Source organism: Gossypium hirsutum, chromosome A09 (genome assembly GCF_007990345.1).
Source record: "Gossypium hirsutum isolate 1008001.06 chromosome A09, Gossypium_hirsutum_v2.1, whole genome shotgun sequence".
In the NCBI taxonomy this organism is placed as follows: Eukaryota; Viridiplantae; Streptophyta; class Magnoliopsida; order Malvales; family Malvaceae; genus Gossypium; species Gossypium hirsutum.
The window spans coordinates 81,995,048-82,012,550 of NC_053432.1; the positions used below are offsets into that span (position 1 = coordinate 81,995,048).

Sequence of the window (17,503 nt, forward strand, 5' to 3'; positions counted from 1 at the left end):
TTTAATTAGCATATATGCTCTCAATGTTGATAAAGAGGAACAACATAGATGGAGACGTAAGTAGAAAGTACAGTAAAGAATGGTATAGCAAATTAATTAATAAATAAGCACCTGTTGAGGTAATAGTAATTTGCTTTGCAAAAGTCATTACAACAGTAAGCTATTATTTCTCAAAACATTTCAGCTTCTCTTCTCTTTTTAAATAAATCTAATTATAATAATATCTTACAGTTTTATCAATTATGTCTAAAACCATAACTAATGTAATGTAATTAAAAATACTCTCTAATCCTAATTTAAATCTTCACCATTAATATTATAAAGGAGATTGGAGTAGCAGCCTCGTGCGTTTTATTAAAGATATTCAATATTTGTCGTGGATTGCTTGATTAGCTAAATAACCCCTATGAGATTGTAAACAAAAGCTCCTTTTAAGAAACAAGGAAACAGTCTAATCATTGGTTTGCAAAAGTCCAAAACTAACAAATTCATTCATGCATGCAATTCTCCTACGTACGTTTCTTATCTACCAGAGTCACAACAAACAACACAACACAACACCCACCTCATCAAGATTAAGCCATGGTTTCCCCCACCAATTTCCTTCTTCACGCCTTCCTTTGGTTGGCTCTTGCAGCCACCGCCTTTTCCTTATCTCCCAACTTTTATCACAATGTTTGTCCCCAAGCTTTGCCTGCCATCAAGAGAGTAGTGGAGGCCGCTGTCCACAAGGAGCGCCGCATGGGTGCTTCTTTACTTCGTCTTCACTTCCATGATTGCTTCGTTAATGTATGTTCATTCATTTCAGAAAAAGTGATCTTATATTATATTATATTATACTAGTAATGTCTAAGTTTCGTGCATATATTCTGATCCAGAACTAATCTTCATTCTATTGCATTGCAGGGTTGTGACGGTTCACTTCTTTTGGATTCTACATCTTCTTTCGAAACCGAGAAAAATGCTCGTGGAAATTTGAATTCTGTTCGAGGGTTTGAAGTTGTTGACCAAATTAAGGCTGAAGTGGATAGAGTTTGCGGACGCCCTGTAGTCTCTTGTGCTGATATCTTAGCTGTGGCTGCTCGAGATTCGGTAGTTGCGGTAATATTCAATACTTTAATTTCTTTTTTTATTGTCTAACATAATTATCAGTTCATACGCCTAGAAAGTCATTTCTAAATGAAAACTAAATTGTTGTAGCTCGGAGGTCCGACATGGAAGGTTCGTTTGGGTAGAAGAGACTCGACCACAGCTAGCAGGACATTAGCAGACAACGTCCTTCCTTCAGCATCAATGGATCTCCCTGCGTTGATCAACAACTTCAAGAACCAGGGCTTGAACAAGAGAGATCTTGTAGCTCTCTCCGGTGGACACACCATCGGATTGTCACAATGCCTTATCTTTAGGAACAGGATTTACAATGCTACCGTTATTGATCCTGCTTTTGCCAAAGAGCGTAGAGCAACTTGCCCACGCACAGGAGGGAACACTAACCTTGCTCCTTTTGACCCAACCCCTTCACGCTTTGACACCGCATACTTCAAGAACCTGGTGAAGGAAAAGGGCCTACTCACATCTGATCAAGCACTTTTCAGTGGTGGGTCGACTGATAAACTTGTAGAGACTTACAGCAAGAATCCTAATGCTTTCTGGGTTGATTTCGGCAAGTCTATGATTAGGATGGGCAACATCAAGCCTTTGACTGGAAAGCAAGGACAAATTCGTGTCAATTGTAGGAAGGTGAATTAATGAATCTACTATGATATTTATCGAGGGTCCAATTAATCAAATTTCACCCTTTTGTTGTTAATTATTGTATTAATTGTTGCGGAAATGAAAGCACATAAAAGTAATAATAGATTATGTGCCTCGTATCGTTTGATTCATTTCATTGTAATCATTGAAAAAATAAAAATAAAAGTATTTAAAGAAATGCTAGATTATGTGGTATAGTAATATTGAAATACCGAAGAATTCTAAAAACAAAAAAGGAAAAATTTTATGTCATCTCTTAACTTCACACCTAATCGTAGTTTTTGGATTAGGCTTGTTATTGATTTATGGTTGCAAATTTAGCTTGGAGATAACTCGTTGAGAATAGTAAATTAAGATTAAAGTTTAGATATTTCACAAGATAAATGTAAACTTTGAGAATATTGAAGCTCGTGTTTTGAAATACACTTCAATACTTAAGTCAACAAGGGGTAAAGTTTAGGAACAAAAACGATGAAAAACTTAAGATAATAAAAGATTGAAAGTATAAATGTTGGGAATAAGAGTTATCTAAGTATTTATATTTAGCGCACAGGCTGCGCAAAGAATTTCTCAATGAATGGTGGTTGATAGTTTGTTTGACCAAACTGGCGAGATGCCCTCCAATCTCCATGGTTTTCTTAATGGTTGGTTTATTATTCTTACAACCTAAGTTGCTTAGTACCATCCAATCAAGGTTGTTGAGTCTTGATAGTTGTGCAAGGTGGCTTTGCTCGCTGGCTAGCAACTAGATAAGTTGGGTGCTTATGGCATCACATGGGTTTAAACTTTCCTTGCGCCTGAGACTATTAACATTAGATTATGGCCTAGCTTGTAGATTGGTATGACAGTGATGGATTACAAAGGAAAAACCTCGAGTGGCTTCACTGATTTTGTATCAATCTTCTTCGAATAGGTAAATTTCAAAAAAACGTGGATGTGCTTAATGAGTAAGATAGTTAATTAGTGCGATGAGAAATTAAAAAAAAATAACTAAAATAGCAAAATAACTAAAAATTTAAAATTTAAATAACAAAATAAATAAGAGAAATCGATACAATAAAAATCTAAACAAAATAAAATCTCAATTTTGAATTTAATCATTGATACAAAAATAAATTTCAATACTCCTACTATAAAAGATAGCTTAGAAATGAGTATTCCTTGCATTTTACTAATTCAATTGTTACAAAGTATTATTTTTAGGAACATAATTTAAATACAACAAATATTTGCTGTTAGAGTGTATAGCAACTTGCCTACGCACCAGAAATCAGTATTACTTCCATTTTACTAATTCAATTCTAACGAATGGAATTAAAAAAAATAGATTCTTATATGCCAATCTCTTTGCTGGAAATGAGAAAATACTTGGTATTCATTTTCATATTTTAACAGTAGTACTCCTGCAATTAGTTGAGAGAGAGAGTAAATTTATGTTTATTTTTCAATGATTACAATGAAATGAATCAAATAGTACAAGGCAACATTTTTTCCATGTGCTTTAATTTCCGCAACAATTAACAACAAAACGATGAAAATTAATTAATTGGGCAGTCGATAAATAGCACAACATATTCATTAATTCACCTTTCTGCAGTTGACACGAATTTGTTCTTGGTTTCCTGTCAAAGGCTTAATGTTGCCCATCTTAATCATAGGCTTTCCAAAATCAACCCAGAAAGCATTGAGATTCTTACTGTAAGTCTCTACAAATTTATCAGTCGACCGGCCCACCAGTGAAAAGTGATTGATCAGAGGTGAGTAGTCCCCTTTCCTTCACCAAGTTCTCGAATTATGCAGTGTCAAATCGAGCAGGCGTTGGGTCAAAAGGAGCGAGGTTAGTGTTTACCCGGTTCGTGGGCAAGTTGCTCTATGCTCCTTGGCAAAAGCAGGATCAATGTTGGTAACATTGTAAATCCTATTCCTAAAGAAAACACATTGTGACAATCCGATGGTGTGGCCACTAGAGAGAGCTACAAGATCCCTCGTGTTCCAGCCCTGGTTCTTGAAGTTGCTGATCAAAGCAGGGAGATCCATTGATGCTGATGGAAGTCACACTGTCTGCTAAAGCCATGCTAGCTGTGGTTGAGTCTCTTCTACCCAAACGAACCTTCCATGCCGGACCTCCGAGCTGCAACCATAGTAATTTTGATTTAGAAATATTTTCTTTTTACGTAACGCAATAGGCACATTTTTCATAATAAAAAAATAAAAGAATTTGACATTACCGCAAGTACTGAATCTCGAGCAACCACTGCTAAGATATCAGCACAAGAGACCGTAGGGCGTCCACATACTCTATCCACTTCAACCTTAATTTGGTCTACAACTTCAAACCCTCTCACAAAATTGAAATTACCACGAGCATTTTTCTCGGTTCCTAAAGCAAACGAAGAATCCAAAAGTAGTGAACCGTCGCAACCCTGGAATACAAAGAAGATTAGCTCAAGATCATTCTAAGGCATACACAGATTAATAGTTGTATGAAGGAAGGAAGTTACTGTTGTTCCAATAGGGTCAGAAGCGTGTAAATTATTGTACTAAAAAATCACACAAAGTTCAATTCCCAGGGAAGAGAGGTGGATCACATGGATCTCTTAAATACCAAGTCTTTCCTTAGACAGAATATCCCTTCTATAGTAATTTAATAGCACAATTAAATACTACTATTATACCCTCAAATATTGAAAGAAAAATAGGACAAGAAAGAACACAAGAGTTTTAACGAGGTTCGGTAAATTATACCTACGTCCTCGGGCACTAACACCAGATGATAACTTTACTATCTCCAAAGTATTACAAACAAATAGAATTCCTTAAGAATTCTCAAATGGGAGAAGAGAGAAAACTAAGAGAGAAAGATTGGTTGGGATGGTTGAAATGAAAAATGAAAAGGCCTATTTATAGTTGAGGTTCAGGGACTAACTTGCAAATGGCCTAAAAAATTAGGGACCAAAATTGCAATTATCCCATTCAACTTTTCAACATTCGGTGCAACTTGCTCAACCTTTTTAACAAGTTGCTTCCTACCTTTGTTGACTTTTCAACAATCTCTACCTTGAAGATTTGATTAGGATAATCACATCTTCACATACTTCCTTCAACTCCCCAAATTCGATAAAGCTATCTTTTGTAGTGCCTCCAAATGCGCTCTCGAGCGCCATACACCTAAAGGTGCTCAAATTCTCAGGATGTTAATCAAGTTCAAACAATGATTAAACTTGATTGTTGTTACCACCTTGGTCATCATATCTGCGGGATTATCTGCTGTCGGAATCTTCTGAAGTAGAATTTTTCCTTTTTCAAAGACTTCCCGCACAAAGTGATATCTTACGTCGATATGCTTGGTTCTTGAATGATAGACTTGATTTTTCGCTAAATGAATAGCACTCTGACTGTCACAATATAGACTAATGTGACTTTGAACAACTCCCAAGTCTTTCAATAATCCATTAAGCCAAATAGCCTCCTTAACAGCTTCTGTAACTGCCATATACTCTGCCTCTGTAGTAGACACAGCTACTGTAGACTGTAAGGTAGACTTCCAACTCACTGGGGCTTTCGCAAGAGTAAACAGATACCCCGTAGTTGAACGACGTTTATCTAAATCACCAGCAAAGTCAGAATCAACATATCCAACTACAAACTGACCAAGTGCTTCATCCTGTTCAAAAATTAAACCAACATCTACGGTTTTTCGAAGATACCGTAGAATCCATTTCACAGCTTGCCAATGTCCTTTTCCAGGATCATGCATATACCTGCTCACAACTCCAACAGCTTGTGAAATGTCAGGCCTCGTACACACCATCGCATACATCAAACTCCCAACTGCATTAGCATATGGGACTTTCGCCATATATTCTCTTTCTTCTTCAGTTTTCGGAGATAATTGAGCACTAAGTTTCAAATGAGAAGCAAGTGGGGTACTTACATGTTTTGTGTTTTCATTTACACCAAAACATTGTAATACCTTTTTCAGATATTGCTTCTGATTCAAACAAAGCTTGCCTCTCTGTCTATCTCTACTTATCTCCATGCCGAGAATCTTCTTGGCCTCACCTAGATCTTTCATCTCGAACTCTTGATTCAACTGAGCCTTCAGCTTATCTATCTCATTTTGGCTCTTCGAAGCGATTAACATATCATCAACATACAAGAGTAGATAAATGAAAGATCCGTCATGCAGCTTCTGCAAATACACACAATTGTCATATTTACTTCTTGTGTACTTCTGCCTTCTCATAAAGCTATCAAATCGCTTGTACCACTGCCTCGGGGATTGCTTCAATCCATATAGCGATTTGTTAAGCTTACAAACCCAATTTCTACCACCAGCATCTGTGTATCCTTCTGGCTGAGTCATATAGATCTCTTCTTCTAACTCACCATGCAAGAAAGCTGTCTTAACATCAAGTTGAGCTAGCTCCAAATTCAACTGTGCTACCAAGGCCAACAAAATTCTAATGGAGGAATGCTTCACAACAGGGGAAAATACATCATTGTAGTCAATTCCCTCCTTCTGAGCGTAGCCTTTAGCTACCAATCTTGCCTTGTAGCGAATATCCTTCTTGCTAGGAGATCCATCTTTCTTTGCGAATACCCACTTGCATCCGATTGCCCTTTTACCTTTCGGTAATTGCGCCAACTCCCAAGTATTGTTCTTCCGGAGAGACTGTATTTCTTCATCCATGGCGCTTTTCCATTTATCACTTTCTAAGCTTTGCATTGCTTCTTGATAAGTGATAGGAATATCATCAACAACGGGAAGGGCGTAGGCCACCATATCAGTAAATCGAGCAGGTTTACGAATTTCTCTCCGTGGCCTTGCAACTGCAACTGATTCTGGTGTACTTAGTGGTTCTTGGGTCAGAACCTCTTCAACCTCTAATTCCTCCATTGTGGCTGGAGAATTAGACTTATTAACTGGGCAAATCCCCATCTGCTCAAACTCCACCTGTTTTGGAGTACACTCCACCTGCTGTGGAGTATTGCTCGTCTGAATATCTTTATCTGCTACCTTTTTCAATGTGGCAGATTCATCAAAGATAACATCTCTGCTACAGATCATTTTCTTTGTGCTTAAGCACCAAAGACGAAATCCCTTCACTCCAGAAGTGATTCCCATAAAGAGAGCTTTCTTTGCCCTCGGATCTAACTTTGACTCCTTCACATGGTAATATGCAGTGGATCCAAACACATGTAAGGAATCATAATCTGTAGCCGGTTTTCCAGACCATACCTCCATAGGAGTTTTTCTTTCTAATGCAGATGATGGCAAACGATTAACAAGATGGCCAGCGTATGTCACAGCCTCAGCCCAAAATTGCTTGCCCAACCCAGCATTGGACAACATACATTGAACTTTCTCCAGTAATGTTCGATTCATACGCTCTGCCAATCCATTCTGCTGTGGTGTATCCCTAACTGTGAAGTGTCGAACAATACCATACTCTTGGCACACATCGAAGAACGGATCACTTTTATATTCCCCTCCATTGTCCGTCCTAAGCCGCTTGATTTTCTTGCCAGTCTGGTTTTCGATCATAGTTTTCCATTTAAGAAAAACTCCAAGCACTTCATCTTTAGTTTTCATGGTATACACCCAAACTCTTCTGGAAAAGTCATCAACAAAAGTAACAAAGTAGTGTTTTCCTCCCAACGAAGGTGTTTTGGAAGGCCCCCACACATCTGAGTGAATATATTCCAAAATACCTTTTGTATTATGGATAGCAGTGCCGAATTTCACTCTCTTTTGCTTTTCCAGAACACAGTGCTCACAAAATTTTAATTTGCAAGCCTTTGCACCTTTCAACAATCCTTGCTTTGCCAGAATTTGCAAGGATTTTTCGCTGGCATGTCCCAACTTCATATGCCACAACTGCATTGAGTCCAATTCTTTGTTACCGGAAGCTGTAGCGACTGCTCCAATAACTGTACTACCTTGGTAGTAATACAAGTTATTTTTCCTGATGCCCTTCAATATCACAAGTGCACCAGATGTCACTTTCAAAATCCCATCTCTCATAGTAACAACTGAACCATTGGATTCCAAGGCTCCCAATGAGATGAGATTTTTCTTCAAACTGGGCACGTACCGAACATCAGTCAGAACTCTGGTTGATCCATCTTGATTCTTTAATTGGATTGAACCTATCCCAACAGTTTTACAGGCATTGTCATTGCCCATATAAACAACTCCTCCATTTAGTTCTACTAAATCAGAGAACCACTCCCTGTTAGGGGACATATGAAAGGTACAACCCGAATCCAATATCCACTCATCTAAATGGAACGACGATGATGATGCAACCAGTGATAGTTCAGAGTCACTAGTATCATGCTTTGCAACACAAGCATCTACAACAGCTTTTCCCTTATTCTTCAGCTTTGGACAATTTTTCTTCCAGTGGCCTTTCTCATGACAAAAGGCACATTCATCTTTCCCGAGTCTGGACTTTGACTTTGATCTCCCCTTTTGAGTTTTCTTCCGAGTGTATGAACGACCTCGGACTACTAAAGCTTCTGTATCTCTGATTGAGTTTTTCTGTTTGTCCTTCTTTCTCTGTTCATAACTGTATAAGGCCGCACAGACTTCGCTCAGAGATATATCACTCCTGCCATGAAGTAGAGTAGTTTCTAGGAACTCAAACTCCTCAGGAAGTGACCCCAACAGCATCAAAGCCAAATCTTCATCTTTGAATGTCTCATCCATATTCAGCAAATCAGTGACTAACTGATTAAATTTGGTGATGTGATCATTCATTGTGGTACTTGGGACGTATGTGAAGCGAAACAGTCTTTTCTTCAAGTGGAGCTTATTTTGACTGTTTTTCTTCAAAAAATTTTCTTCAAGTGCCACCCACAACTTATTTGCAGAAGTCTCCTTTGAAAAAGCATACCTCTGCTCTCGAGAAAGGCATGATCGAATTCTGCCACATGCCAACCGATTGATCGCCTTCCAATCTTTCTCCTGTACATCATCTGGTTTCTCTTCATCAATGGCAATGTCTAGACCCTACTGAAAAAGGGCATCTAGAACCTCACTTTGCCACATACCAAAATGGCCCGTGCCATCAAAGATCTCCACGGCCAATCTTGCATTTGCAATTGTCGGTCTTGTCCACATGGACGATGTTGAAGCTCCTACACCAACCGTTTTCTCCATAATCTTTCAATATACCTAAGGAAATCTTTTCTGATGTGGAAGATCAGTTTAAACTGCAACCACAGAGCATACTACGATTAACCTTCGGCTCTTGATACCACTTGTTGTTCCAATAGGGTCGGAAGCGTGTAAATTATTGTACTAAAAAATCACACAAAGTTCAATTCCCAGGGAAGAGAGGTGGATCACATGGATCTCTTAAATACCAAGTCTTTCCTTAGACAGAATATCCCTTCTATAGTAATTTAATAGCACAATTAAATACTACTATTATACCCTCAAATATTGAAAGAAAAATAGGACAAGAAAGAACACAAGAGTTTTAACGAGGTTCGGTAAATTATACCTACGTCCTCGGGCACTAACACCAGATGATAACTTTACTATCTCCAAAGTATTACAAACAAATAGAATTCCTTAAGAATTCTCAAATGGGAGAAGAGAGAAAACTAAGAGAGAAAGATTGGTTGGGATGGTTGAAATGAAAAATGAAAAGGCCTATTTATAGTTGAGGTTCAGGGACTAACTTGCAAATGGCCTAAAAAATTAGGGACCAAAATTGCAATTATCTCATTCAACTTTTCAACATTCGGTGCAACTTGCTCAACCTTTTTAACAAGTTGCTTCCTACCTTTGTTGACTTTTCAACAGTTACATTAACGAAGCAGTCGTGGAAGTGAAGACGAAGTAAAAAAGCTCCCATCCGTGGTTCCCGGTGGACAGCAGCCTCAACGATTCTCTTGATGGCAGGCAAAGCTTGGGGACAAAGATTGTCATAAAATTTGGGAGATAAGGAAAAAGAGGTAGTTGCAAGAGCCAAGCAGAAAAATGCATGGAGGAGGAAGTTAAAGCGGGGAGCCATGCCCATGAGGAGGAGTGCGTAAGATGGCTTAATTGAGGTAGCTTAAACTTTGATGAGGTTTGTGTTGCCATGGTGGTGGCTGTCATGATTTATAGATAGAGACGTACGTAGAAGAAGTACATGAATTTGACAGTTAGCAAATTAATGATTGAATTCCTAATTGCCTGAACCCTGCTTTGAGATCAAATTCAGGAGCCTTTTTTTTTACTTTCTCAAAGGGCTGGCTGTTCAACAAAGCTACAACCAACATTCCATCTCTTCTTTTTTTTTTTTTTTTTTAAGTTTAAGCGACATGAGGCTTCTGCTCCAATCCCCTCTTTTTACTATAATCATAAAATTTTGAGTTCCCATTGCAGAACCTCTCTCAATTACTTTTTTTTTAATACTCCAATTGTAAAATAATTAAAAAATTAATTATGCCCTTAATTAACAACTGCAATTAATTAAGTCTTTATTGGATAGTTAGCCCAATTGAAAACTGGGGCCAATATTATACAGCCCATGTTTCAGTAACTTGTATTTTTTGAAAGTTCAGCCCAATTGGCAGTTGTGACCTAAATACAGCTTACGTACAACTCCAACATGGTATGAAGTCTTTCCTTTAAAACGGTTAATATTTGCTGTTAATCCTTTTACTTGTATAAATTTTGAGATTTAATCTCTACACTTTAAAAGTTAAAATTTCAATCCTCGTTTATTTTCTTTCAATCATATGCTATGCAATATGAGGACAACGTAATCACAATTTTAAGTTGACAAATTTGATAGAAAATACTTATGATTTTAAATATTAAACTACCATTTTCAAGTAAAAAAATAAAAACTAAATCTCAAATTTTATCAATGTACAATAATTAATAACATATTTTAAGAATTTGTACTTTTTGTTATATAAATTATGATAACTATTTACAAACTATATAAAAATTAGAAAATAAGGAATCTTTAAAAAAATAATAATAAAACCCACACCTTCATGTGAAGATATGGAAAAGAAGCAAAATCAGATCTAAATGACAGCTATTTAATGTAGCATGAATTCATGAGTAACCATAAAGACAATTCATTTGTTTAATTTTCATAATTGATATATCTCATGAATTATATAAAAAAAATCAAGGGTAAACACTAAACCCAATAATATACTCCTTTCTTTGTCTTCACTTACTCTGCCTTTTTTTTTTTGGTCTAATTATAGATTTTTAGTTTGTATTTCTTTTCTTTTATCTTCTTTTTCTTTAAAATGTTATAAAAATAAAACCAAAAAAGCAAAGTAATATCATAATTTATTTAAAATAGAGAAATTTTAAATATTAAAATATGGGATAATATTTTATACATTGTTAGTGCATAAATATAAACACCATCAATGCATCGCAATTCGTCGTATTACTAATAAGTAATATATTAAAAATTGAAGGAATTTTTTAATAAATACTTAAAATTTATTTAAACATTACTTATAATTTTTCATCTTTATTTCTTAATAATAATACTAAACTTTTAATTCAAGGTTGTAATTTTTTTGAAGAAAACCTATATTGAAAGAAGACAATTCTTTTAATTTTATTTTTAATTAGGTCAAAAAATCATTTATATTATTTTTTAATAATACTAAACTTCAAATATGAACCATAACATAAACATAAAAGATTAAAAAATAATTAAAACTTTTTTTTAAAGCGTACGTAAACTCTCATCTTTTTAATTATTACAATAACAACGATACTAATTGAGTTAAAAGATCAATCAACAGAAATAATTAAAACTTAAAATAATACACTTATTTACATATAAAAATGGTCATGTTTGAAATTATTTTATGTTAATGTTTAAAATTAAATAAAATAATATTAATAATTAAATAATAATCCAAGTCGAATGAAAATCAATTTGATTTTTCTCCTTCTGAATTGGATCCAATTTAAATTGATGTTAATAAAACAACAATGATGTCATCTAATTGTATTGATACTCTTTTATAAAATAATAAAATAGAAGTGGAATTAATAAAATGAAAACGTCAAAAGTTGGGTGTTTTAATTTGATTGGGTTAGGCAAAATTTTGACCCAAACTTAAACAATCCCTTTTTGAAAATTTTAAATTTTTAGATTTAAACTATTTTTTTATATTTTTATATTTAGAATCACGATCAAATTAATAAAAATGTGTAAATATTTGAGTTTAATTTATTTTTTTTTAGAAGCCAAACCAATTTGATAGGATGTGTAAAGTTTTAAGGACTAAATTTATTATTATACCAATAAAAAAAAGTCATGTCAACCTTAATTTGAAGTTAACGAAGTGATAAAATTATTTATAAAATTTTAATATAACATTTGGTGCTTGAACTTGCCATTTTTTTTTTAATTTGATATTTAAATTCTTTTTTGTCTAATTTGATATTTGAACTTGACATTTTTTCTTAATTTGGTATTTTAATTTTTTTAGTCCAATTTGACACTTGAACTTGACTCTTTTTTCTAATTTGGTACCTAATCTTTTTTTGTTCAATTTGGCACCTAAACATGCCAAACATTATACAAATTACTCCAATATGCTAACAATGTTGTTTCTTTTTATAAGGTGAGAAAAATAATCAATGTATGATCGGCATGTGGCAGATGACATGACATTTCTTCATTGTATTATAAATGTTCAATTACTTTTAGTTCAATTTATTTATTTCATTTTATAAATTTAAATTAATGAATTTATTTTATTTTGGATTTTTAAAACTCTTATTTTCTTATTTAATATTAATTCATCAAATATAACTCAATGCATAAATTTTTAACACGAATTTTTTTTAATATTGACAATTTTTTTAGAATAACACAGATTTTTAACACCATTAGTATTTAGAGTAATTTATATAACACTTAACAAGTTTAAATATCAAATTAAACCTAAAAATAACTTAGATATCAAATTAAAAAAACAATTAAAAAATGTAAAATTCAATTACAAAATCTTATATTAAACCTAAAAAAAATTCAATAGTCAAAACAAAAGTGCCCTCAAACTTGAATCACTACCTAAAACAAAAGTGGCTCTAAAATTGTGGTAATACTCTCTGGCCCCAAAAGTTAAAAAAGGGAAAAAAAGAAGAAGAACTAAGTGCTCACCTTTTGCAATGAGTGAGTGAGAGAGAGAGAGTATGTCGCTTTTGATAAAGACCTTCACTTACCTATCAATTATCAATACATTTACAAATGTTATTTGAATTAATTATTGGTAATGACCTCATTAAGAAATGAGTATCTTTAAAGCTTTTTAATCTCAATTATTGCCAAATGAAGTATTTGTTACTAATTAAGTATTCATTTATTTATAGTTATAGATGCTTCCATGTGTCCTGCCCACTTGAAGTTAAAACTCAAACCTACTTAATTACTAATTAACAATAATACATTAAAGTATATGAGATTTGCCGATTGACTTTTAACTCAATTGGCATCTACATTGTTGTTATTGCAGGAAGATGTGAGTTTAAGTGCGCTGAAATGCATTACCCTCTTATTTTAAACTTGGGGAGAGACTATGAATATACATAATAAGAACCTAATATTTATGAGATAAAACACTTCAATTCTTCCCATTTCAATGCTTTTTTTTTTGGTTAAATATACTTGTCAATAAGGTCTTCCCTAAGAATATTCTAATAACCTAGAGGGGTAGGTAAGAAATTTAGCCTAATAATTTAAATCCTTTTAAAATGAACTTGTTAATTTTATACTTCAAAGTTTTATAAACTTATTTTAGTCCCTCATTATGCAAATCTTATCTCAATTCATTTTGATCTAAATCTAAATATATTTCTATTATCAATTTATTCATTTATGCTCTAAATTAGTTTATTTTTGTGCATTAGTTATAATTAAATTTTTTGGTCAAACATTTAGCCGATTATGTTTTAATAGTATTAGATTCCGGTTATAATTTCTAGGTCATATTTAATTGAATAGATTGGATTTAACACTTTGAACTCATCGAACCTATTTATAAAGACTCTAGAGTCGTTTTATTACTTAAATTATTAATATGTTTTAAATTTTTAAATAAATTAAATATTATTAGCAATAAATAATAAAATCGAATTATGCTTAGACTTTAAGTTTCGATCTAAGCCCCCTATTTTATAAACAAGTTAAGAATAAACTTTTATTTTAGCCCTCATTCAATAAATTAAAAATTTGAATTTATATTTGATATATTAATAATATGTATATACATTATAATTAAATTAAGTGATGACAACTAGTTATTTGTTTTTTAAAACTTAAAAAAAATTAATGAGTTGATGTAATAGATTATTAGATTTAAGGTGGCATTTACTTTTAATAAAGAGTGTTTTTTTTTCTCGCGCTACAGTATCGTAATACTATCTAATCTCATCACAATTATTATTTTTACATTAATCGCAAATAAATTCAAAATATACAAACTGCCAAATATTTGGACATCTTTTAAGATTATCTTTTCTAATTTCTATATATTACTGAACAAATTAGTAAAAATGTATGATTTGAAAAGAGCACACAACTTGTTCTTGTAATCAAATTTAGACCATCAAATTAAACATGCATGTCGGCTCCCTTTTAACTTCAAATGAAATTAATAACTTTATATATTTACGTTACATTTATCTTATTTTATATTGTTTATAATTATATCCAAAATATTATATATTCGGAATTCTAAATTGCAGCTTATGCGTGGAGCAATCCGAATTCGAATCATAGTTATATGAAAAAAAGTTTATATATATTTATACGATTTTTACGATATAAATTTCATATTTTTATGTTTTTGTCATATTCATAATAAAACAAAATAATAAAAATAAAGAAATAACCAATCGAGCTTTATGTCTCTTTCTCAAAAATTGGTGTGAGAAATTCTCTTACAGATAATCACAATTTTTAATGATTAAAGTGAATGGGTGGAGATTTTCTAATAAAATAAAATGTCCAAAAAAACCAACAATTTAATTATTGACCACACCCTTATGTTCCTTGTGGGCACCTTTTTTTCCTCCTCTCATTAAAATGTCATTTTTTACAAAAAGGTTATTTTATTGGTTACTTTTTGTTATTAAATATTTTACATAAATGTTTAATTCGGTCATTAGTTTTCTATTTTTAGCTTTTGAAAATTTTAACTTTGATGAAATGATAATTATTAAATTTATTAAGTTATTTTATTTATAAAATTTGACATGTCAAATATATTATCGTATATATTATTTTTCACGTATTACTCACGAAAGATCAGTTAATAGATTTAATAACTATCGTTTGTATTAAAACTAAAATTTTGAAATTTAAAAAATATAATCACTAAAAATTATCCAATTGGTGAATAAGACTAAATCTATAACTTTAAGTATAATACAAGATTAATGACACAATTTAACCAAACATATTTAAATGTTATCATTGAGTCAAGAATAAAATTTTAAAATTTAGAAAATATAAAAACTAAAATTAATTAAATTAAAATACAAATACATAAATACAAAATTTATAACTTTAGGTATAATCCCTCCCTCCCTACTTCAATTATTGGGAATTAACCCATGTTTGATTAATCAAAATTTAGATAAACTTTTAAAACTAATTTGTATAAGCGAGAAAATCATGAGTACAAATACAAATATAATTATAAATAATATATTTTAAAATTTGAAGCTAAAATAATATTTTTTTAAGAAAAGGTGCATTATTGAAAAATGTTAGAAAACTCCTTGGGTTCAAATTTGAAGATTTACGTTTATATTTGAGAGAATTTGATAAAATGATTCACCTCAAAAAAATAAACATGCAATAAGACAAAAACCATTATTAAATAAAAATATATATATTACAGCCACCGAGATCAATCTTTTCCGACCGGCGGTTCTCGGCTTTGAACTAAAGTTATTCTGAAACATGCACCGCTTCCGTTTCGTATATGATATCGGAAAGTTTCGGCCTTAACTTATGTTTCCAAACATCACTGCTTGGCTCAACGTTAATCTCCCGCCACCGTATCTCCGCCACCACCAAAATTTCCGTCAGCTGATGAATATCTACGGTGAGAATCAAATTACTATCCTGCCCTTCCAAATAGATCCCTCTCTCTTTCCTTTTCTTCGCCTTCACGTTCTCGATTTTCCGGAACTCTTCTTCGATTCTCAGTATTATCCTTTCCGGTTTCTCCCCCGATACGAACTGTTCTCTCCGGGCCGAAAAGTCGGCGTTGTTGAATAAACCGGAGAGGTCGAAACCGGTCGAAAATGAGATTATATGGAAGGCGTTTAAGCACTTGGTGCTCTGGATATCCCCTTTCAATTCAAAATCCTCAGCGTTGAATTTGGTTTCTTTGTAACCTTTCTTGAACCAGGGATCGGTGATGATTTCATCGACGGTGATCCTTGTTTCAGGATTAGTGTCCAGAAGCCGGCTTAAAAATCGCCGGAGATCTGGAGACGTCCATTTCGGGAACCGGAATTCGCCTTTATAAATACGACGATACATCACCATCAGATTGGGGTCGTTGAACGGTAGGTATCCAGCGTGGAGAACATACAAAACGATGCCGCATGACCAGACGTCGATTTTGGCGCCGTCGTATCCTTTCTTCGCCAGAATCTCTGGGGCCACGTACGCTGGGGTACCGCATAAAGTATGGAGGAGGCCGTCGGGTCGGATCTGATCCGTAACCGCACTAAGTCCGAAATCCGTTATTTTCAAGTTCCAGTTCTCGTCGAGAAGGAGATTCTCCGGCTTCAAATCGCGGTGGAATACGCCCCTCGAATGACAAAACCGGACGGCGGAGATCAACTGCTGGAAATACCGACGGCTGAGATCTTCACTGAAACGACCCTTGGAAATCCTCGTGAACAATTCCCCGCCTTTGGCGAATTCCATGACGAAATAAACCTTAGTCTTGGTAGCCAAAACCTCGATGAGCTTGACGATGTTAGGGTGGCGCAACCGGCGCATGATAGCGATCTCCCTCTTAACATGTGCCATGAACCCGCCTTTTAAAACCTTCTTCTTGCTGACGGCTTTGATGGCCACGCTCTGCCCGGAGTCGACGTCGCGCGCGTGGTAAACCTTTGCGAAAGCCCCACATCCCAGCAACTTCCCAAGCTCGTATTTCCCGAACAGGGTTGCTTCCGATGAGAGCTCCGGCAAATCACCAGTTCTACTGGAGCTGGCAGTGTCTCCGGTGTCTGCCATTGTCTTTTTTTTTTTTTTTGCATTCAATGATTCAAGGACCGAAAGTTAAAACGTAGTTGAACTTAATAATTGAGATTGAAAAGAGGATAAGAAGAAGAAGAAGAAGAAGAAGAAAGAGGGAAGAGAAAAATTTGAACTGAAAATATGATTGGGGGACAATTGGATAATGGGTACGATTGAGTTGCTTCAATGGCAATGCATTTTCGAAGCTATTTATCTATGGCGGATGCCGTATTCTTTTGTCTTGTGGTGAAGTAGACTTGGGTTTTTTGAATATTCTTCACGACTAAAATAATAAAAAAGAATAATTAATAAATTGTTTTAATAAATCAATATTATATTTTTAAATAATAAATTGTGTTATATAATTCACAAAAATCAGGGTACAACGTATTAATTCGTCATAAGTTAAGAAATTTTTTAATTTTATCATTAAACTACTCAATTTCATTTTTTTGTCGCCATTTTGTAAAGTTTGAAACGGCTAG

At 33.8% G+C, this 17,503-nt stretch overlaps 2 protein-coding genes and 1 pseudogene across 2 annotated transcripts; 1 reads left to right on the forward strand and 2 right to left on the reverse strand.

Annotated features, from left to right (window-relative positions):
- The first annotated feature begins 524 nt into the window (after positions 1–524).
- LOC107942674 (cationic peroxidase 1) lies at positions 525–1,861 on the forward strand. The gene is made up of 3 exons (XM_041077209.1): positions 525–789; positions 907–1,101; positions 1,201–1,861. The coding sequence occupies exons 1-3, from the start codon at positions 583–585 to the stop codon at positions 1,747–1,749; spliced, it is 951 nt and encodes a 316-aa protein (XP_040933143.1). The 5' UTR covers positions 525–582; the 3' UTR covers positions 1,750–1,861.
- Positions 1,862–3,333: 1,472 nt separating this feature from the next.
- On the reverse strand, positions 3,334–9,785 carry LOC107942673 (cationic peroxidase 1-like; annotated as a pseudogene).
- A 5,755-nt stretch (positions 9,786–15,540) lies between these two features.
- On the reverse strand, positions 15,541–17,292 carry LOC107908755 (CBL-interacting serine/threonine-protein kinase 14). Its single transcript, XM_016836021.2, has one exon. The coding sequence runs from the start codon at positions 17,013–17,015 to the stop codon at positions 15,708–15,710; it is 1,308 nt and encodes a 435-aa protein (XP_016691510.1). The 5' UTR covers positions 17,016–17,292; the 3' UTR covers positions 15,541–15,707.
- Positions 17,293–17,503: the final 211 nt, after the last annotated feature.